The sequence below is a fragment of the Alosa pseudoharengus genome, unplaced genomic scaffold (assembly GCF_046254945.1).
Source record: "Alosa pseudoharengus isolate Yale_2024_CS ecotype anadromous, Long Island Sound unplaced genomic scaffold, YU_APseudo_1.1 YU_APseudo_1.1_scf_2, whole genome shotgun sequence".
Taxonomy (NCBI): domain Eukaryota; kingdom Metazoa; phylum Chordata; class Actinopteri; order Clupeiformes; family Clupeidae; genus Alosa; species Alosa pseudoharengus.
This window is the reverse complement of record NW_027468663.1, coordinates 11,024,101-11,045,458: the sequence shown is the minus strand read 5'-3', so window position 1 is coordinate 11,045,458 and position 21,358 is coordinate 11,024,101. Positions and strand designations below refer to the sequence as shown.

The window sequence follows — 21,358 nt, the reverse complement described above, 5'->3', positions numbered from 1 at the left end:
CTGGAGATGGTGATGGACAATAAGTGTGTGAGGCCCCCCCCCCCCCCCCCCACACACACGGTCTCTTCATGCTAATTTGGTCTCCACATTTTTCTCAGCTATACTTTTGCCAGCTAGGTTTTTTGCTTATCAGTGTATTATCCTCAGACACAACGGAAAGTCATTATACCTCCTGTAGGTTCTCCTGTACTAGCTGTACTCCCATACAGCTGTTCATTCCGACCTCACCCAAGTCTCCCCCCTCCCCCTCGTTCTCTCCATGTCACTTTCTTTCTCCGTCTGCCTTTGCTGCTGTGAAAAGAGGTGTCTGGCAGCCTGAGCCAGAAGAGTCTTTTCCTTCTTTCAACTCCGCTCTCCTCACGACTGAATAAACTTGGCGTGAAGGCCAGTCTTCTTCACCACTCCTCGTCCTCCTCCTCCCTTTCCTAATTTCCCCCTGAGTTGCTCTCAGGCACATGATGTTGTGCGAGTGCTGCTCTCCCATGTGTAAAACGTGATGCCCTTAAACACTTCCATACCAGTTTTGTTGCGGGGAAAGGTGTTGCAGGATCAGGTGTTGCTCGTGACCACGAGGGCTTGGTGCCGCGCCGCTGCTGTTGGGTGTTTTTCCTGCCGCCAAATTTGCTGCTGCAGACCTTGGTGGCGGAGCTAATCGCGGGAGTGTCTGTCAATTGCAGACGCCAATGTCACTCAAAAATGTGCCGTGACGTGTTGTGTCACAGGCGGAGGAAGCGGCTCGCACGGAAGGAGTGGAGAGTGGCGCGGTGGGGGTGTGTGGGGTTGGGACTGTTGCACGCCTCAGTGGAGAGCTGCTCAAGTGCAAAAACAATTGGTGATTAAGTTTCTGTTTACGGCCCGTCTGGGAGAAGAATGTCCCGTTCATCCTTGAGAGCATCCCTTCTCTCTCTCACTCTCTTACACACACACACCCTCTCTTCTCCCCCCACACCCGGCCTGCAAGGTCGTCTCCCCTCCGTCTCTGGCGGTATGGAGACAGGAACAAACCCCTGGCACCTTGTGTGTGTGGGGGCGCCTGCCCTTGACAGAACACTCCATTATTATTGTTTCATTTCGCAGATCCTTTGGAGGAGTCGCCACAAATAGAAACACTCCATTACGCTGGAAGTGGACATTGTCTCTTAGACTTTGTGAAGTTCTGATGTGTGCGTGCGCATGTGCGTGCGAGAGAGAGAGAGAGAGAGAGAGAAAAAGAGCATCCTTTACTGACTATTTTTTTCATGTGTGTGTATGTTGGTCTACCCGTCTGTACTTCTGTATCCCTGTGTGGGTGGGTGTGTTTTGAGCCTATTCTTGATCTCTGTTGTGTCTCTAGTGTGTGTATATGAGTGATTGACACCCTCTCTCTGTTCTATCCTGCAGGCTGCACTGTACGCCCTGTGCGGGCCTGTGTCCAAAGGTGTGTATGGGCCGCAAGACCATCGACTCTGTGACTGCGGCCCAGGAGCTGCGTGGCTGCACCGTGCTCAATGGCAGCCTGGTCATCATCATCCGCGGAGGCAGTGAGTACCTCACCACACACCTCAGCCTGACCCCTGCACACACACACACACACACACACACACACACACACACACACACACACACACACACACACTCTTCTACCCTTCTGTCTTGCTCAACGAGACAGCAGAAAGGGATGCTCAGTGCAAGGCACTTCTGTACATGGTTCTCTTTCACACCTTGTCACACATTGTCTTGCTGAGTTCACCTTGACAGATGTGTTTACTTTTTGAGCCTTGTTATAATCATGGCCAAATTTATTCATTGTTCATTCAAATAATGCTTCATTTCATCCTTGATGCGATATAATGAAATGCAGTTTTCTCATGTACAGCTGCATGCCTTCGGTATAGAGTAAAGTAGAGTTTGAAAAAAAGATCACGTATTGTTTATTTTACAGATATTCTAAAATTTAAATTACATGATCTAAGATGGCAATGTCAATTATACAAATTAGTTAGGTTAGTTAAGTCAATTTCTAGACAACAGTAGGCTCCTTGGAGGACTCCTGTTGAAAGAAAAACATTAAAAGCCAGACTGGAAATGCATATTGAGAAGGCGTAATCCTTCTGGGAGTAATGTGTTTTGGATCGGTGAGGGGAAACTGGAGCTTTTGGGCCATCTTGGAGCAAAACGTCCTGCTCTGTGTCGGAAAGCTTTGTCTCAGGCGCCGATTATGGGCCTTCCACCAAGATAAAGGTGGAAAACACAGCTAAAAGCATCTAAGGGAAAACAGTGGACTTTTCTGAAGGGCACGTCTATGAGGCCTGATCTGAATCCTATTGAGCATCTATGGATGCAGCCTTGAGAAGCCAACCTTCAAACCTGAGACCGCTTGAGCAGCTTACTCAGGAGAATTGTGCCAAACTACCTGCTGAAAGATGCAGTAGCCTCATCCCATGGTCCAGAAAACCCTGGGTGGCAGTGATTTCTCTTCAAAAGCAAAATAAGTAAATATTTTGTTAAATGAGGAGTCAAAAGCAAAGTCTGATTTGCATTTATCATAGATTGAACACTGATGCATGATGGTTAATGTTGTCAGTTTAACATTATTTCAAAGAAAAGTGGTTTCCTCATTTTTGTGGAAAGGCACTATGAAATTTGGAGGCTTATTCATGCATATCCCAGTGGACAGAGAGGAATTTATGTTGGAGAATCAGTGTGCGTGTGTGGGTCTAGGTCTGTGTGTGATTGTGTCTGTATACTTGTGAGTGCTTGTGTGTGTGTGTATATGCATATGTGTGTTTGTGTGATTTTGTATGTCTGTGTGTGCAAATGATTTTCTGTGTGTCTGTGTGCTAATTTGTGCATGTGTGAGTGTGTCTGTGCGAGTGACCCTCTGTGCATTTGTGTTCGTTTGTGCATGTATGAGTATCTGTGTCTGCGACTGATTTTGTATACGATGTCTGTGTATGCCCCACCCTCCCTGTGTTGGCTAACCCCTGTGTCTCTCTCTGGTGAGCTCATTTCAACCAAAGAAGCGAGGGCTGTGAACAGTGGCACAGTGGGTAGCTCTGTGGCTGCTTCTGACAGATTTATAGATGGAACTGCAGATAGTTGGACTGGGGCACAGACAGCTGGAGCTTTTAAAGCCGCCGACGTTTCTGCCACCGCCAAAGGCATTCCAGCTCCTCTACCAACACATCTTATAGGTTTCCTAGGCATGATATCATCCTCGGCACTGTGGCCAAGCCTGTCTAGCTGTCTGTATGCCTAAAGGCATTGTTAAAGCACATACTCTCCATCTCCATCTCTCTCTCTCTCTCTCTCTCTCTCTCTGTCTCTCTCTCTCAAACACACACGTACATACATGCATCCATTCTATCTCTTTTATACTCCTACATACATGCGCGCACACACACCGAAGCTTAGTGAGTGTACATTGTCACCAACATGTGTGTTGTATCTGGTCTGTTCAGATAACATCGCTGCCGAGCTGGAGGCCAACCTAGGCCAGCTGGAGGAGATCACAGGCTACCTGATGGTGCGGCGCTCCTACGCGCTCGTCTCACTCTCTTTCCTCCGCAAGCTGCGCATCATTCACGGGGACACGCAGGAGTCCGGGTGAGTTCATGTCCCATTCTGGACTTTTCCACCTCACCTGTGCCCCAACCCCAACCCCAACCCCACTGCACAGCGCCTGTTTAGTGTGTCTGAAACAACTTTTTATCATCACGAAGACTAATGCACTCTAAATCCCCGCCAGTAAAATGCAGAGTTAATTTGGAAGGGTTAAATGTGCCATATTACCTTCCTATTCATGAAGCGCTCCAAGTCCCAGGGTTCCCACAGGTCATGGAATTTCAGGAATATCATGGAATTTTGGAAAGTCTATTCTACACATGGAAATCAGGAAATTTGATCATTTTTGGGGCAAAGTCATGAAATATCAGGGAATTTTGTTGTAGCAGTTTATAATATACTTGCGGAAAATACAATTATACAAATATTTCTATGTAGAACTGGTCTATTCGCCTTACTGCTTGATTGAGTAGCCCAACTTTGTTTATTCAATCCCACCTATTCATGTCCTTCTCTAAAACAGTCAAAGATTCTGCTCTGAAATCATTGGTCAGTATATTATACCATTCATTATATAGTAAATCATGGAAATTCAAGTTTTTTGTCAGGGAAAAGTCATGTAATTTTACATTTGACTTAGACTGGGAACCCTGTAGTCCCCACCCTCTCCTATGGATGGTAGGAAGAAGTTTTATCCATCATCACATGGAGTATCTTCGATTAGATATACATTTGTATTATCCACCTGGGGCTTTGTAGTGCCTGCACTCATACCAACATATTAACCGCTATATAGACAGCAGAAATGCCCTTGTACATAGTATATGCAATAACTTGTGTACAATACGTGTACCGGTACACAATCTGTTTCTGAATCGTACGCCATTCCTTCTTTCCTACAGGAACTACTCTTTCTACGCACTGGACAACCAGAACCTGCGTCAGCTGTGGGACTGGAGCAAGCACAACCTGAGCATCGTGAGCGGCCGTATGTTCTTCCACTACAACTCCAAGCTGTGCATGTCCGAGATCCGTAAGATGGAGGAGGTGACGGGGACCAAGAAACGGCATGCCAAGAACGACATCGCCACCAAGACCAACGGAGACCAGGCCTCATGTAAGATCCCTGGCCTTCCTCAATGGCATTCCTTGAGTGCTCGCTTGAATGCTCTCCGTAGAAGGCAGTTTAGGTGGCCAGGAGTCTGGCTTTGTTGTTTTGCGCCGAATCTGTTAAAAGTTTAATCTTACAAACTCACAGAGCCCCTAACAGAACATGGCATGAATTTTTTTTTTTTTTTTTTTTTTTTTTTTTTCTTTCTTTCAATTTCATTTAGTGTATAGAAACAATTTTTGCCCCTGTAGGAGTTCCCTGGATTTGTAAGATGGTAATGGAAAGAAAAGCCCACACTGTTTAAATGGATGGATTTAGCATTTAGATGCATTTAGGTGAAATGCTTCACTTACTATTAAATCATAAAGATAATCCTAGTGGCATAAAAATCCTAATGACATTAAAGTGGTGGAGAATGCTACAAGTAGTTACTGCAACAATGAATAACAACTTTACATTATAACCGGGGATGGGGGGTTACTTATGTTAAATCAGAAAGTGATCTGGAGTAGGTTGACCTTGTCTGCCTCCTTTCTTCACACCTGTCTCCTCCCCTCCTTCCTTGTGCCCCTCAGGTGAGAATGCCGAGCTGAAGTTCACCGTCATCCGCACCATGTCTGACAAGATCCTCCTCAAGTGGGAGTCCTTCTGGCCCACAGACTTCCGAGACCTGCTGGGCTTCATGGTGCTCTATAAAGAGGCGTAGGTGTCCCCAAATGCCACCAAAACACCCAGACAGACTATGCTCTAGAAGATGGGTTTCCTCTACTTGTAAAATGTCTTCTTGGGGATAGTGACAAACACTTAAGACAAACAGGTTTGAGGAAGTATCTACATGATGTTTTGTGCAGAGGTCTCACCATCTTCCAGAATTACAGTAATATAATATTCATACCCATCTTAGTCATGCTTCTGCAAATGTGCTTGTGACTGCAAAAATCAATTGCCACACAAATACCACACATGTACAGTCAGCAGTTGCTATCTGAAGATCTCTCGCACTGCACAACACTCTAGTGAGCCACAATGGCACCAGACTTAACTTTCAGTTCTGTAAATTAGTCAGTTACAGGCCTTGCATGGTGTTGACTAATGCTTGCTCTCTAACCCTCGCCCCCCTCCCTCGTTCCTCAGGCCCTACGCCAACGTGACCGAGTTCGACGGACAGGATGCCTGCGGCTCCAACAGCTGGGTGATTGCCGACGTGGACCCACCAGCACGTGCCACTGACGGCAAGGACCATGCCGACCCCGGCTACCTCATCACCATGCTGAAGCCCTGGACGCAGTACGCCATCATGGTCAAGACCCAGCTGTCTGGCTCCGACGAGCACCAGGTCAACGGTGCCAAGAGCAAGATCATCTATGTTCGCACCAACGCCACCAGTAAGTGGGTCATTCCTCTCTGACTTGGACTCGGCAAAGATAGTCCATAGTGTATAGCTGGTATGTGTGTGCGCGTGTTTGTGTATACCTTACAGTAACCCCCTGTAAATACACTGTCAGATAAAGGGTTGAAAAGGTTTGGAAAAAATGGTTAATATGCTCATTACAAACTCCTCCTATGTTCATACACACACAGAATAGTGTTCACCTTATGTTGGTTCCTCGTGTAGAAAAGAACATTGAAGAGGAGGCTGTTTACTGATTCTGTGCCACAACTTGTCCGTATAGTACTTAATTTTAAAGTGTCTGATCCAAGTGACAACATGTGAATTTACCTGATATTTTTCCAGTCTTGTCTTAAGGAGACCTTGTACAAACAAAGTGAAAATGGCTAAGCACCATTTTATCCAAACTTGATCATGAGAAAGTGAGATATGCTCTTGTTTTGAGATGTGCACTTGTTTTTTTTTTTCTTTGGTTGCTGGTTGCATGTTTACCCCCTGTGTGCTCAGGCTGCTAGCTGTGTGTCTGCGGCCAACCACAGGAAGTGCCTGGCCTGAGTGGGCAGAATCAGGTCAGCGGTATGGTGAAGTAGGTTGCCAGCTCTGGGCCCCGCAGCGTATCGCTCCTCGATAGGAGCAGGCTGTGCCCTCACCTGGGCCTGAGACTTTGTATGTGCGCAGTGCTGGGTTTTGTTATTTGTTTGCACGTGTGTATTGTGTGTTACTTTGGTTTCTGTAATACCACGTGTCTGCTTGTCTGTCGTCTTTGTGAGCTTGTTTTGTCTATGACTTCTGATAAATGGCATAGCTTTGGCGTACTGTGTGTGTGTGTGTGTGTGTGTGTGTGTGTCTCAGAAGCATTCTTCTGGCAGCTGGTACAGCAGTGCGTCAAAACCGTTGAAGCCACAAAAGCCCTGATAGGCCTCCTCTCATGCCCGCCGGTGTTTCCGTGTGGCTGGGCTGGGCAGGGCAGGGAGGATGGGCGGGGGGGGGGGGGGGGTGTTGGTTAGTCAGAATTTCACGGGTTCACGGACAGGTGGCAGCTGCCTGTCTGGGGCATAGTGCGGCCCCCAGTGCGACGTCTCGTCATCCGTCACAGCACAGCGCTCAGCAATGCTGACCAACCTGTCCGGCCGTTCCGCTGTCAGCGCCTCCTGCCCATCTGTTTAATTACAGGGGAATTGGTGTCTGACTCATTTGAACTCTGCTCTGATGGTTTCTGTCTTTCTTTCTTTCCTTGTGTGTGTGTGTGTGTGTGTTTGTGTTTGTGTTTGTGTGTGTGTGTGTGTGTGTGTGTGTGTGTGTGTGTGTGTGTGTGCCGCTTTGGTGGTTCCCCTTCAGAGCCCTCTGTGCCACTGGACCCCATCTCCTCGTCTAACTCATCATCTCAGATCATCCTGAAGTGGAAGCCTCCGAATGACCCCAACGGCAACATCACCCACTACCTAGTCTACTGCCAGCAGCTGGCCGAGGCCAGCGAGCTCTACAAGTTTGACTACTGCCAGCAAGGTGAGGCCAGCAGCAGCACTGCTCAGTACCCCTGGCCCCCACCTGCCAGTCATCCACACACACACACACACACACACACACACACACACACACACCCCAACACACACACACACACACACACACACACACACAGTCTGGCTGAGGTCACAGGGTCTTCTCTCTCTAGAAAGGGCTGTCCTGTGCAGTAGTGTGCGCCTCAGCACTTCACTGATGTGTAGAAAGGCTAGCTGTTTCCCTGAAAAAACAACTGACTGTTGTTGATATCTCTTGTCTTGTCTCCTGTGCACGTGTGTGTGTGTGCGTGTGTGTGTGTGTGTGTGTGTGTGTGTGTGTGTGCGCGTCTGTTTTTGTCTCCGTGTGTGCATGTCCGTCCGTGCATGTGTGTGTGCGTGCTCGCCTCCTCAGGTATGAAGGTGCCGTCACGCGTGCCCACAAAGGTGGACAACGAGGACGATCAGAAGCGGAACCAGACGGAGGAGCAGGGCCAGACCGGCCGCTGTTGCGCCTGCCCCAAGACCGAGAAGCAGCTCAAGAAGGAGGCCGAGGAGTCCGAGTACCGCAAGACCTTCGAGAACTACCTCCACAACGAAGTCTTCACTGTCAGGTTAGGAAGATGGTGGACACAGATTCTCTCTCTCTCTCACTCTCACTCTCTCTCTCTCTCTCACTCTCTCATTCTCTCTCTCTCTCACACTCTCATTCTCTCTCTCTCTCTCACACACTCGCACACACACAAGCACTCACACTCACACACACTCACACACACTCATTGTCTCTGATGGGGATGGGCATTCGATTAAATTTTCTTAGTCGATCGTCGGGAGAATTAACAATCGACTATCGATTAATCATTAATATTTCTAGGCCTATATTAAAATTCATTATTTATTTAACTTTTTATAAATGTAAAAATGCAATGAAAATACCTAAATACAGCATGTTTTCCCTCAATGAGATCTTTATCACAAGAAGAATAACTTGTGGCAGTTAAACTGGACGTTCGGTTAGGCTAAACTTGAAGATATTAAGCGTTGCGGTGCTCTAAAGCAGCGGAATGCGAGCCGGTGTTAAGATTAAAACAGAGACCCTCGTTTGTTGCAAAATAATAAATTATAAAAAATAATCATGTTAAACAATAACTTAACCAAAAACATAATAATGCTTAGATCTAACAGGTTTTGTCAAAAGGTAACTCAAAACTAGGCACAGAGTCGAGAAAGAGGGTGAGAGATTAGCCTATAACAATTAATAGGCTATTTAACAAAACCTCATTAAAAAAAAACAACCGTAAATCCTGAAATTATGGCCGGGGTCTTTTATTTACTTAGGCTGCGGAAAGCACAGGGCTTTATTTGGGCCATGCGTGGCTATATTGAGCAGGCCTTTATTTCTACGTGCGTTTTATTGTGAGACATGCGTTTCGTTTGGAGCGCATACCGCTATCAAAAGCAGAAGATTTTCCGTTTGGTTTGGGATTTAATTTACTTTTGGACAGTTTGATTATATTGCTCAATGTTGGGACTGATGAGCACTGAAATCTGGGGGGTATTTGATGGCTCACTATTACATTTCATGTAGTTGAAAGAGTCGGGATTTTCACCCGCTGTTTGTGAGACAAGGCAGCCGCTTTCATTCATTCAAAACGTGCGTTGTGCTGTAATGGAAACCTTATTGTGTAGCCAAGTAGCCTAAATTGAGTTTGAATTGCATGATTTACTTTATTTAATTTGTAGGCTGGAATGCCTCCAGTCGCGGCAACAATTGTGTTTAACTATAGTACTAGTAGCCTACTGTTTGCCTCTGGCAAGCTCAGAAGGGGACGGCAAGCGACTGAGCTTGAGAGCGACAGGTAGGAGACCCATGGTGTAGGACAACGACTTTTCATTGACCACAAGGTGTTAAACCAACCAACAATATAAAATATTAAGAAGAGCTCTTATTTCATTGAGTTATATTGAAACAATGTCTTCTATTGCTCGTGCACTGATAGCCCTACTGGTAGGCAATTATTACATCGCAGTGTTTGCAGTGAACTAACGTTATTGTTTTTTAAACGATAAAATGGTCCCACGCCACATTTCACCGTGAACTCTTCATAAATCAAAACGGAAACTCGTAGGTAACTGAGTAGCCTATAGGGTCAAATATTGTCCCCGGGTGGTATAATGTTTAATTGCTGCCACACAGTGAAATTCATTTCATTGCTTCAAGACACACTATGTAACGCAACCTGCATTAGTTTAATCGACAACAAATTAACGTGATCAAATTCTTAATGATCAACTATCGATCTTCGATTAATCATGCCCATCCCTAGTCTCTGTCTGTCTCTATTTCTCTGGTTTTCTCTCTCAGTTCAATTGATATGACTTCAACTGAAGTGACATGGCACATATGACATACTATATGTTATGCAATCTCTCTCCATCTCTGTAATTTACACACAGGCAGACACTCATACTGCTAACATTCATGGCATGTGATTGAGTCCTCAAATGCCTTGGAGCAGTACAGGCGAGGTGTGGTATTTCAATTCATGAGTATTTCTCAATGGCATTGAGAGTTTCCAGACTGTAGACTGTAATACAGCTTGTTATTAGCACAGTGAGTCAGCTCCGCAGGTTCAAGGTTCTCCCAGGCCAGCCTTGGCATTCGGCTCGACGTGTTTACAGCCTTGAGAGTTGTGTTGTTCATGAGAGTTGTGTTTTTCTTGCTTGTGCAGTGTCTGTGGCCTTCACAGCATCACGCTCGCAAACACACACACAGACACACACCCTCAGATTGTCACGTCTACTGTGCCAGTCGGAGCAGCCTTGGGGTTCAGTATACTTCTTAGAAATGACTTCACTGGCAACGGGCTACAGAGTTGTAATGCAGAGGTTTAAACATGGAGTCATTCATGGCAATCAGCTAAAAACAACTGAATGGGAATCTTAAATGTTGGATGTTGGAGTTTTGTGCCGTAGATGTGCTTTTCTATTTTACCTAATACATTAATAAAGTATCCCCGGACAAAAACAAATGTATCACGTGAGTGCCGAGAAATTCTCTTGGCTGATGTAGGAGGAGAGTACACTGAAGTTGTGTAAAGTGTCCATGTTGGTGGTGTCCCTGGTGACCATATTTTGGCCCAATGAAGCCTCCTGGCGGCCTGGAAACGTGTTGGCAGTCACCCCAAACACGTACTATGATTTGCATCCTTCTGACAAACTTGAACTGAAAAAACAAAACCCATGTCTCAGCCCTGTTGTATGTAATCAAAAGGTCAGTGTGAGGACTAGGGGCGCATTCCAGGCACGCGGGTCAGTGCTTTGCCCAGATAAGGTAACTCGAAAGAAGTGGCAAAATCCTAATAGGAGAGCCGTACAGGTTCATTCTCCTAGCTAAACAAAGCTATAGAGCTGTTCTTTAAGGACGGTTCACTTACCACTCTGGATTAGTCAACTTGCCTAAATACTCCCCAACATTAATTTATACCTTTTGAACTATGTTGCCAATGCCCCCAAGGACCCCCTGGGGTACTTGTACTTGTGGTAGTCTTGAGTGCCTTTATATGTGTTCACATGGTGTGCTCGTTACGCCACCTAGTGGTAAAATCTATACTGAGTGTGTGTGTGTGTTAGAACTCGTTCACCAATATAGATATCACTAGTGTCTTAATGCTGAAGGAGGACACAAGACCTCTATTGCCCCTTCTCAATACCCCTCACATCTCTATTGCCCCTTCTCAATTCCCCTCACATCTCTATTGCCCCTTCTCAATTCCCCTGTGTCTCATACTGACTTCTGTCTTCCACCACCAGCACTCTCTGGGCTTTGGACTCTCTTTGACTCTAATCATGTTCTCCATTCCCTATCTATGATTCACATTAAATTAATTGATTGTACATTGTGATCGGAGAAAAGTTTTTGTTAAGCTCTTCCTTTCTCACTCCTGTTCTGTCTTCTATGGTCTACTTCTCATGTCTATGTGTTCATATGTCTTATTCTTTCTCTCTCTATGATTTATTTTAGATAGAGCGAGAGAGTGTGCTCTACTGATTGAAGAGGAATTGTACTGTTGGGGAACTGTATTTTGTTTAGTAAACTGTTGTTTTTCGTATTTCTTGTGTGTTGTCCTCCCTGTCTGTCCCTTCAGGCCCTCTCCCACTCGTCAGCGGCGATCCCTGGGCAGCGTAGCCAACCGCACGCTGATCGTCACCACCCCCTCCACCGTGCCCAGCCTCCTGCCGCCCACGCTCAGCCCCGAGGAGAAGGAGGCAGAGGCCAACAAGCTGGAGCTCAAGGTGCTCGCCAAGGAGTCCACGGTCATCTCCAACCTGCGCCACTTCACCAGCTACCAGATCGAGATCCACGCCTGCAACCACGACACCGACCCCTTGCGCTGCAGCATGGCCGCCTACGTCAGCGCCCGCACCATGCCAGAGGGTACGGCCGTCCGCCTGGCCACCTGCCCACTACTACACACATTTACCATCAAATGGATCTAGCCGTATACATGTTATCCATATACCCTCAGGGTGTGGGATGCCATGAACAGTGCTCAGGAAGGTAGCATTTGATAACATACATAGAAATTGAGCTAGGAAAACCATGTGCTTGCCTAGTCATTGTTTTTTGCTACCGGCTTTGATTACAGGCCAAATTATATAGGCCAGTCTTTAAAAAAATATTGTCAAGCCATATGGCCCAGCCCCACTCAAGAGCACTCCCTTGTATGCACAGGCACTCTCTTAGTTCTCTCTTACTTGTTGTTCTCTCTTAATAAGCAAGCACAAATTCCCTCAAGCCTGTTGTTGTATAGTGTTTTGCAGGGATGATGAGTCATTCTTCACAGTGCTTCATTACAGTGAGAACTCAACATCATAACAGAAAGTCTGACACGGTGTAATCTAGAGCCCAATCAGGAAGTTAGTGGTGGACTAGGGGGGGGGGGGGGGGGCTCAATGCAGCCTTGCGTTGTCAGCTGTGTCCTTAATAGTGTGTTTCATTTTCTTTTCATGTCCGTCTCTCATTTTCTGTCTCTCTCCTGCTAACAGACCGAGCGGATGACATCCCAGGGTCCATCTCAACTGAGGTGTCTGACTACACGGTCCACATCAAGTGGTCAGAGCCCCAAAACCCCAATGGCATGATCATCCTCTACGATGTCAACTACAAGAGAGTGGGAGACGCGGAGGTATGCACTCCTGGTCCGATTCCGACTAGTGGTCATTTCCCAGTCCCACTAATCATCTCTCCTGCTCGTTTCTTGTCACTCTCAACTCCTATTTGCATGAAGACAAAAAGCCCCTCCACCCAAACAAATCAAAATAAAGACAAGATTATTACTCAACAGGGCGGCTTGTAAGAGTGGAGGGCTGGGTTGCTTTCACTCTTCCATTGGCCGCGATGCTGTCTGTTTCATAAGTGGAGGGGAAAGGTTCTGTCTGGTTCTGTGTGTTGCGAATGTCTTTTACTGTCAAAAGTTTTCCCCTGGATTTATCGTTGTCGCTCACGGCAGCCCTCGCAGGGTGCGTTCATCTCAGGACATTAGGAGTGATTTTGTTGCCATGGAAATGTGTACACACAGACAAAGTGGGAGTCTGTGTTTGTGAGAGAGAGAGAGATTAGAGGCTATTTATGAACAAGCTGTACAAAAGGTCTCATGGACTGGCTTTCAAACAAACAGGTCGATGATGAAGGTGGTGGTGATGCTGAGGTTTTTGCAATGCTGTTTTTTATTTTTTATTTAATTTTTTCAAATTGCCCACGAAACACCACCAAATTAGCAAGGAAATGGTTTCTATTTATTCCATCTTGAATACAGAATGATTGACAGAACAATCAGTACAAACAGGATGAAGATGTCCTCGGTCAGCTGACTCTGGAATATTTTTTTTGGTCTTATTAATCTCCTTTATAATTGCTATGACGCTATGAAATGGTCACTCTTGTCCGTTGTGCTCTGTATACTGAGTTGGTGACAACAGCAATGTTCTCTTGCAGGCTTTGCCACTTTGCGTGTCCAGGAAGAGCTACTTAGCTGATGGAGGCTGCAAGCTCCGGGTGGTGCATCCTGGGAATTATACAGTGCGCATCCGCGCCACCTCCCTGGCGGGCAATGGTTCCTGGACGGAGCCGGCACACTTCTACGTACAAGACCGTAAGCCATCACTTCATGTGTGCCTTGATGAGATCTCTGGATTGACAGGGAGAGTCCCAGCCACAGGAGACAACTGTTCTAAAATTCTAGAGAAGTGTTAATCAATCCCTATTAAAACCCACCCACAACTTGACAAAAGCACTGCACACTTGTACTGTTCTCGGTTTGAATCTACACTGCTGCTTTGAGCTTCTTCTTCAGAAGACATAGGATTAGTCTAGTCACACAAGGTTCCCAGTCACAATTGGACTAAAGTCTCCCGTGGTTGTCTTGAGATGTATCTAAGGCTGTTAATTGCTATACACATCTGGCTTGGCAGTACTTAGGATCACAGGTGTGTGTGTGTGTGTGTGTGTGTCTGTCTGTCACAGGAGTGGACACGACAAACATGCTGAAGATTGTCATCGGGCCGGTTATCTGCAGCATCCTGCTTGTGATGATGATGTGTCTCGGCATCTTTGTGTTTAAGAAGAAGTGAGTGCTAGTTGTTATGTTCTCTTGTTTGTCTATTGTGAAAACAGTAGTAGTGGTGGCGGTGGTGCTGTGAATGATTGGACTGATAGATTGGGTTTGTTCTCTACCCATTAGGCAAACCGAGGGCCCTACTGGGCGCCTGTACACATCACCCAACCCAGAGTATCTCAGCCCGGATGAAGGTGATCCATTTCCTCCATCCATCTTACACTGTTGTGGATCTCTAATCTGCCATTCATTCCATTTCTTATATTGACTCAAGTATCCAGACAAAATCCAAATGCTATAATAGTATGCAATAGTATGCAATAATGTTATCCAAGAATGCAAGACCATAATGAATGATTTTTGTGTGTGTGTGTGTTTAGTCTATGAGCCAGATGATTGGGAGGTTCCTCGTGACAAGATCGCACTTCTGCGTGAGTTGGGTCAGGGCTCCTTTGGCATGGTGTATGAGGGCAACGCCAAGGACATTATTAAGGGCGAGTCCCAGACGCGCGTCGCTGTGAAGACGGTCAACGAGTCGGCCAGCCTGAGGGAGAGGATCGAGTTCCTGAATGAAGCGTCCGTCATGAAGGCCTTCACCTGCCACCATGTGGTATGCCACCGAGGGTTTGGGGCGGGAGGGGCCAGGGGGCAGTTAGTGGGTACCTTGCAAAAGGACCGGAGCAGGGGGATTGGACCTTTAAGTCATGTTTAAGCCACTTAACCAGAAAATACTCACTGCCCTCTGTGAGTTCAGAAGAAAAGATTCAAGTAAGAATTAGCCCCTTGAATTCCATGGTCCAGGTCAGGGGGGTTTGTATGAAGATGTGACAGTGATGGATAGACCTTTATCTGTTACTCATTTTAACAGCCAAACTACCTTGTCCTTCCCCGTGTGTATCCCATGAGCATGGCCATGGCTTAGTACAACCAAACCTAAATCGGCTCTAATTTCAATGCCGATAAATTTATTGGACATACAGAGAGCAAATAGACTTGAATCAAGCAAAGCAATGGTTGCCACAGGGCAGAGAGCAGGATGTCCGTGAGTTGGATAGTGTGATGATGATCTGTTACCCCTCTGCCCCAGGTGAGGCTGCTGGGTGTGGTGTCCAAGGGGCAACCGACCCTGGTGGTGATGGAGCTGATGACCCACGGTGACCTGAAGAGCTGGCTGCGCTCCCTGCGTCCGGACGCAGAGGTAACCTCAACTCCGTCTTGGTTCAGTTTCATTCTCAGTTTTAATGATTCATATATTGCACCATTAAAACTGGACATTACAGGGCTCAGAACCTAACTTTTCTCCCTCAAATCACCACCAACTTCAACATGAAGTTTGATTAGTGTAAACGGCAAAGTACAGTTCATCTGTTCAACCCAGAAGTGTCTTGCATACATTGACATACATTTCATTTCACATTTCACAAACTGCATACCCTACAGTGTATATGTGAGGGATAACCGCCGTTGGTCCATCCCAACAGGGCAAACGGTATAATATATATGTATTCTGTCTTCATTGCGGATATTGAACCTTTTGAGATTGCTCCGCTACAGTAGCCCTCAACACCCCTGTGTTTCCTGTGTGTGTCTGTCAGAACAACCCCGGGCGTCCTCCCCCCACCTTGAAGGAGATGATCCAGATGGCGGCGGAGATTGCAGATGGCATGGCCTACCTCAACGCCAAGAAGTTTGTGCACAGAGACTTGGCTGCCCGCAACTGTATGGTGGCCGAGGACTTAACTGTCAAAATAGGAGGTACGCTACACTTGAGGGTTCAGAGATTATCAGGGGGTGTCAACAGCTCTGGGCCAACTCATAGAAGACGTAGCATGTTGACATCAGTGTTTTTCTACGTAAAGAACTATTGGTATAATTCTGTCAAAGTGAAATTGAAATGAACATTCTCTCTCAAAAAGAACCTATAGTAAGAACCAAGACGTGTTGAAAGGTAGTTAGTTACAAGGACAAGTTCGGTATTTTACACTTAAAGCCCTGTTTTCAGATACGCTGCATAGGTGCACTGGAACAATCCTTCCTAAAATGCATTAAACTTTCGTTTACAAAGACGTGAAACTCACCGAGTGGTCAGGGGTTTTCACTGATATGCTCACACAAAAATCGCTGCAAAAGATGCTTTCCAACAGGTGTTTTACCATGCATTGTAAAACTGTGGAGCTATTTTTCCAAACGCCTCACACCCGTACATTCTTCCGTTGAGAGCTTGAATAATAGACACTCCAGCCCAGTTTGTGGCGATAATGCACCTTACACCGTACACTTGCCAGTTACAAGCAAACCACTGGCTGTCTTGAAGTATTTTGCAACAGACAGCTAAAAATAGGGCGATTTTGTGCAGTTCCGAATTGCGGGAAAATTTGTGGCAAAAAAAGTTGTCACAGACTTCTTTTCAACGATCCAGAAAGGCTAAAGTTGTGGCTGGAATTTCTGGGGTTGGATGTGAGCACACCTGTTGAAGATCTGCAGAAAGCTGATCACTGTGTCTCTGCGGTCTGCATTTTACTGAACTTCGAAAGAAATCGCCCAAAAAGCTATATATATGCAGCGATTTTTGTGTGAGCATATCAGTGAACACCCTTGACCACTCGGTGAGTTTCGCGTCTTTGTAAACGAAAGTTTAATGCGTTTAAGAAAGATTGTTCCAGTGCACCTATGCAGCGTTGTGGAGGTGGCGGGGTGCTACCACAGAAACCGAAAATTCTCAGGGCAGCAGCATGTGTCCAAATTTCAATCTTAAACGTTCTATTTAATCATAAACTATCTGAAAACAGGGCTTTAAGTGTAAAATACCGAACTTGTCCTTTAAGAGGGAAATTGTGTATAAATTACTACTGCAAAACTGCATTCACAAAAACACTTGGCATTGGCAGTTATAAACACTTAATACAATATCTGGCAAACAAAGTACTATATTAGTATATAAAATAAATTGTATAAAAATGTGAGATTTAAGATTACAGTATATTGATGCTTCATCCCTGTTCACTTAAGACTTAATTTGACCAATCTGCTGACTTCTCAATGTTGCTTTTTTCTTTGTTGTGTGTTTTTTCCAGACTTTGGGATGACGAGAGACATTTATGAGACTGATTATTACAGAAAGGGGGGGAAGGGTCTGCTGCCTGTTAGGTGGATGGCCCCTGAGTCCCTAAAGGATGGGGTGTTCACCGCCCATTCAGATTGCTGGTGAGTTAACACACACACATTGTCAAAGCAATGGAGTTCTGTGTGTGAGTTTGTCAAACCGGTGCAGTTCTGTGTGTGTGTGTGTGTGTGTGTGTGTGTGTGTGTGTGTGTGTGTGTGTGTGTGTGTGTGTGTGTGTGTGTGTGTGTGTGTGTGTGTGTGTGTGTGTGTGTGTGTGTGCGCGCGCACCTGTCCGCCTGCTAAAATGGTAGAGTTCTCTGTGTGTGGATGAATTTTGCCAAAGTGTTTTCTTTTGTGAATGTGTTTGTCAAAGACATTGACCCTCCCCCTCCCCCCCTCTCTCTCTCTCTCTCTGTGCTTGTGTATGTGTGGTTGTTTCCCCTGCTGCCAGGTCATTTGGCGTGGTGCTGTGGGAGATCAGTACACTGGCGGAGCAGCCCTACCAGGGCCTGTCCAATGAGCAGGTCCTCAAGTTCGTCATGGAGGGGGGATACCTGGACCGGCCCGATAACTGTCCAGACCGCCTGTGAGTGTCTCCTAGCACAGGGTGCACGCTCTCTTCAGAAATCTGATGTGAATTCTGAGATCTTAGGAACAGAAAGGACTGTTTATATTCTTTGTGTTCTGCAGTATGCTATGCGATTTGAAAGTCTAGGTGGTAGTGTAGTGGTTAAGGAGCTGGGCTGGCGAACAGTAGCCTGAAAGTTGTGGGTTCAATTCCCGGCTTCCACCGTTGTGCCCTTGAGCAAGGCACTTAACCCCAAGTTACTCTGGAGACGATGTAATCCCTTGTTATATACTGTACAACCCCAAAACAGAAAAAGTTGGGACGTTGTGTAAAATGTGAATAAAAACAGGATGTAATAATCTGCAACTCTCTTAAACTCATATTTAGTTGCAAAAAGGACACAGACAACATATCAAATGTTGAAAATTATAAATTTGACTATTTCATGGAAAATATATGTTAATTTCGAATTTGATACGTGCAACATGTTTCAAAAAAAGTTGGGACGGGGGTAACAAAATGCTGGAAAAGTTGTGTAATGATAAAGAAAACAAAAGGAGGAATATTTCACAACTAATTAGGGTAACTGGCAACACGATTGGGTATGAAAAAGAGCATCCCAGAGAGGCAGTCCCTTAGAAGTAAAGGTGTAGGGGTATTCATTACTCTGTGTAAACCTGTGTGCACAAATGACGAAACAATGTAATTTTAATGTTTCATAAGATGAAATTGAAAAGTATTTGGGGAGTTCATCATCTACAGGACATAATATCATTAGAACATTCAGAGAATCCAGAGAAATCTTTTCAAACAAGGGAAAGAGCTGAAAAACATATTGGATGGCCATGGTCTTTTGGACCTCAGATGGCACTGCATCAACACCAGACCTGTTTCCAGACCTGTCAATGTTGGGGTTCAGGAAAACCCCTGATAACCATTGTCTATGTGCACAGTTTGATACTCAATTCGAAAACTACAGCCACAATTGTAACAATCAAAACAGCCAACATTGTATTGAGACATGATACAGAAAATACCACCGTCTTATCTGGGCCTAAGCTTGTTTAAAATAACTGAGGTAACATGGAAAAAGGTCCTATGGTTAGACCAATCATTCTTTTTTGAAATCATGGACTCATCGGGGCTAAGAGGAAAGGGCCTTTCCAAGTATCCAACCTATCCAACTTGTTTTAGTGCTCAGTTCAAAACCCAACATCTATGATGGTGTGGAGGAGCATTAGTGCCTACAGCATAAGCATCTTGCACATTTGACAAAGCTCAATAAATTCTGAATGACTTATAGATTTTTGAGCAACATATATTGCCATCCAGGCAATGTCTTTTCCATGGGAAGACCTTGAATATTTCAGGAAAACAATGCCAAAATTAATTCTGCACATATTTAAACAGTATTTCTCCATAAATGATGAGTCCAGGTGCTGAAATGGCCTGTCTGCAGTCCATTTGTCAAATTAGGTGCATAATGGAATGAAAAACATGACTTAGAATACCCCAGCAACTGAAATCCTATATCGGGGAGTAATAGGACAACATTTCACTCTCAAAACTCTAGCAATTGGTCTCTTCAGTTCCTAAACATTTACAGAATGTTGTTATTTGAAGAGGTGAAGCAGCACAGTGGTAAATATGCTCCCGTCCCAACTTTTTTTGAAACATGTTGCTTTGTAACATATATTTTCCATGAAATAGTCCAAATTTTCATTTTCAGTATTTGATATATTGTCTATGTCCTTTTTGCTGATAAATATTGGTTTACGAGACTTGTATCTTATCACATTCTGTTTTTATTTGCATTTTACACAATGTCCCAACTTTTTCTGTTTTGGGGTTGTAGTTGTCATATGTAAGTCACTTTGGACAACAGTGTCTGCTAAATAGATAACTGTAAATGTAAAAAGCACATGGACAAGTGCTGAAGTATTATGGTCTGTTTCACCGGTAAATGACTGAGACTCTGTCATAAGTGAGTGCACTTCAACTCACCCCCATATGTCCTCTCCCTCCTGTCCACCCCACTGCAGACACAGCCTGATGCAGATGTGCTGGCACTACAACCCCAAGATGCGGCCACCCTTCCAGGAGATCATCGAGATGCTCCGGAAGGACCTGCACCCCTCCTTCCAGGAGGTCTCCTTCTACTACAGTGAGGAGAACAAGCCTCCGGAGACCGAGGACTTCGACATGGACCTGGAGAACATGGAGAGCATCCCGCTGGACCCATCGTCCTACTCGCAGCGCGAGGCCAGCCTGGCCGGGGACGAGGGCTCGTCGGTAGGCCTGAGGGGCAGCTACGAGGAGCATGTGCCCTACACACATATGAACGGCGGCAAAAAGAACGGACGCATTTTATCCCTGCCGCGCTCCAGCCCCTCCTGATATTGCCCTCTCGCTCCTGACAACCCCCCCCACACACACACACACACACACACACACACACACACACCCCCCCCCCCCCCCCCCCCCCATCCCACAGACCCCCTAAATCACAGAAACACACAGCTATATATTACCTTTTTTTTGGTTCGTTGTTTTATAGATTTCACTTTTATCACGCTCTACAGTGGCTCTTCAGAAAACAAATCAAATGATCTCAGGACTTTTTCTTCTTCTTCTTCTTCTTCTTCTTCTTCTTCTTCTTCTTCTATCCTCTCTGCTGCCACAGTCTGACAAAGCAGGGTGAGCTGGCCCTCTTTTGTATTTAAGCTGAAAATGGACGTTTCTGCTTCTCACCTGACTTCAGATTTGTTTTTTCATCCTTTTTTAAAAAAAAAAATAAATATTGCCAAGTTTCCAGGACTGGTCAAATGGAACAAACTGTGAAATTAACCTCATTAAAAAAAACCAAAAAGGCTGCTTAACTACACCACCTTAAACAGACTGTCCACCATGGGCCCCTTACACAAACACACACACACTCACACACACACACAATCCAACCCCCTCCCATGCTGGATTTTTCTCCAGGAGCTGAAGTGGCCTTATCGTCTCTGTGGCCTATGAACATACAGTAGAGGTGTGTGTGTGTGTGTGTGTGTGTGTGTGTGTGTGTGTGTGTCTTGCTTTCTGTCTCCGAAGTGTCAGTGGCAAACAACCGGAAGCTTTTGGGAACTGTGGGATTATGGTCCTGCTCCACCCATCCATGAACAAAACTCTTCCCAGGGGGAGCAGTGCGGATGAGAGGTGTGTGCTGGGAACCCCCCACCCCTGGCTTTTTTTCTCCTCCAGTATTCCAAACCTTAACAGAGAATGAACAGTCTTTTTTTTTTCTTTTTTTTTTGGGACATTACTTTTTAATTTATTTACTTTTTCTTTCAGTTTTTTTTCCTCTTGTGTTCTTACATTACAGCTGAAGGATATTTAAACTGTTTTCAGAACATTTGACAGGGGTTCCTCAGATTGACCAATAGTTGCTGCTTTGATATATTTTAGTGGGGATAGAAATGAAAAGTATATATAAATATATTATTGATGTTTTTTGTACATAGTTGATATGTTGTCATTCAGAAAAA

General features: G+C 45.4%; 1 protein-coding gene across 1 annotated transcript in view; it reads left to right on the top strand.

Annotated features, from left to right (window-relative positions):
* The window catches only part of insra (insulin receptor a), a 58,126-nt gene extending 37,869 nt beyond the window's left edge, over window positions 1-20,257 (top strand). Inside the window, exons 4-21 of the mRNA XM_076293691.1 lie at window positions 1,381-1,520; window positions 3,441-3,585; window positions 4,446-4,660; window positions 5,230-5,356; window positions 5,789-6,039; window positions 7,383-7,550; window positions 7,956-8,154; window positions 11,689-11,978; window positions 12,590-12,729; window positions 13,539-13,695; window positions 14,067-14,169; window positions 14,284-14,351; window positions 14,538-14,767; window positions 15,245-15,355; window positions 15,753-15,912; window positions 17,232-17,361; window positions 17,712-17,846; window positions 19,871-20,257. Coding sequence (XP_076149806.1) covers window positions 1,381-1,520; window positions 3,441-3,585; window positions 4,446-4,660; window positions 5,230-5,356; window positions 5,789-6,039; window positions 7,383-7,550; window positions 7,956-8,154; window positions 11,689-11,978; window positions 12,590-12,729; window positions 13,539-13,695; window positions 14,067-14,169; window positions 14,284-14,351; window positions 14,538-14,767; window positions 15,245-15,355; window positions 15,753-15,912; window positions 17,232-17,361; window positions 17,712-17,846; window positions 19,871-20,225 — 3,124 coding nt within the window. The 3' untranslated portion in view covers window positions 20,226-20,257. The remainder of the gene's footprint in view (window positions 1-1,380; window positions 1,521-3,440; window positions 3,586-4,445; window positions 4,661-5,229; window positions 5,357-5,788; window positions 6,040-7,382; window positions 7,551-7,955; window positions 8,155-11,688; window positions 11,979-12,589; window positions 12,730-13,538; window positions 13,696-14,066; window positions 14,170-14,283; window positions 14,352-14,537; window positions 14,768-15,244; window positions 15,356-15,752; window positions 15,913-17,231; window positions 17,362-17,711; window positions 17,847-19,870) is intronic.
* Window positions 20,258-21,358: the final 1,101 nt, after the last annotated feature.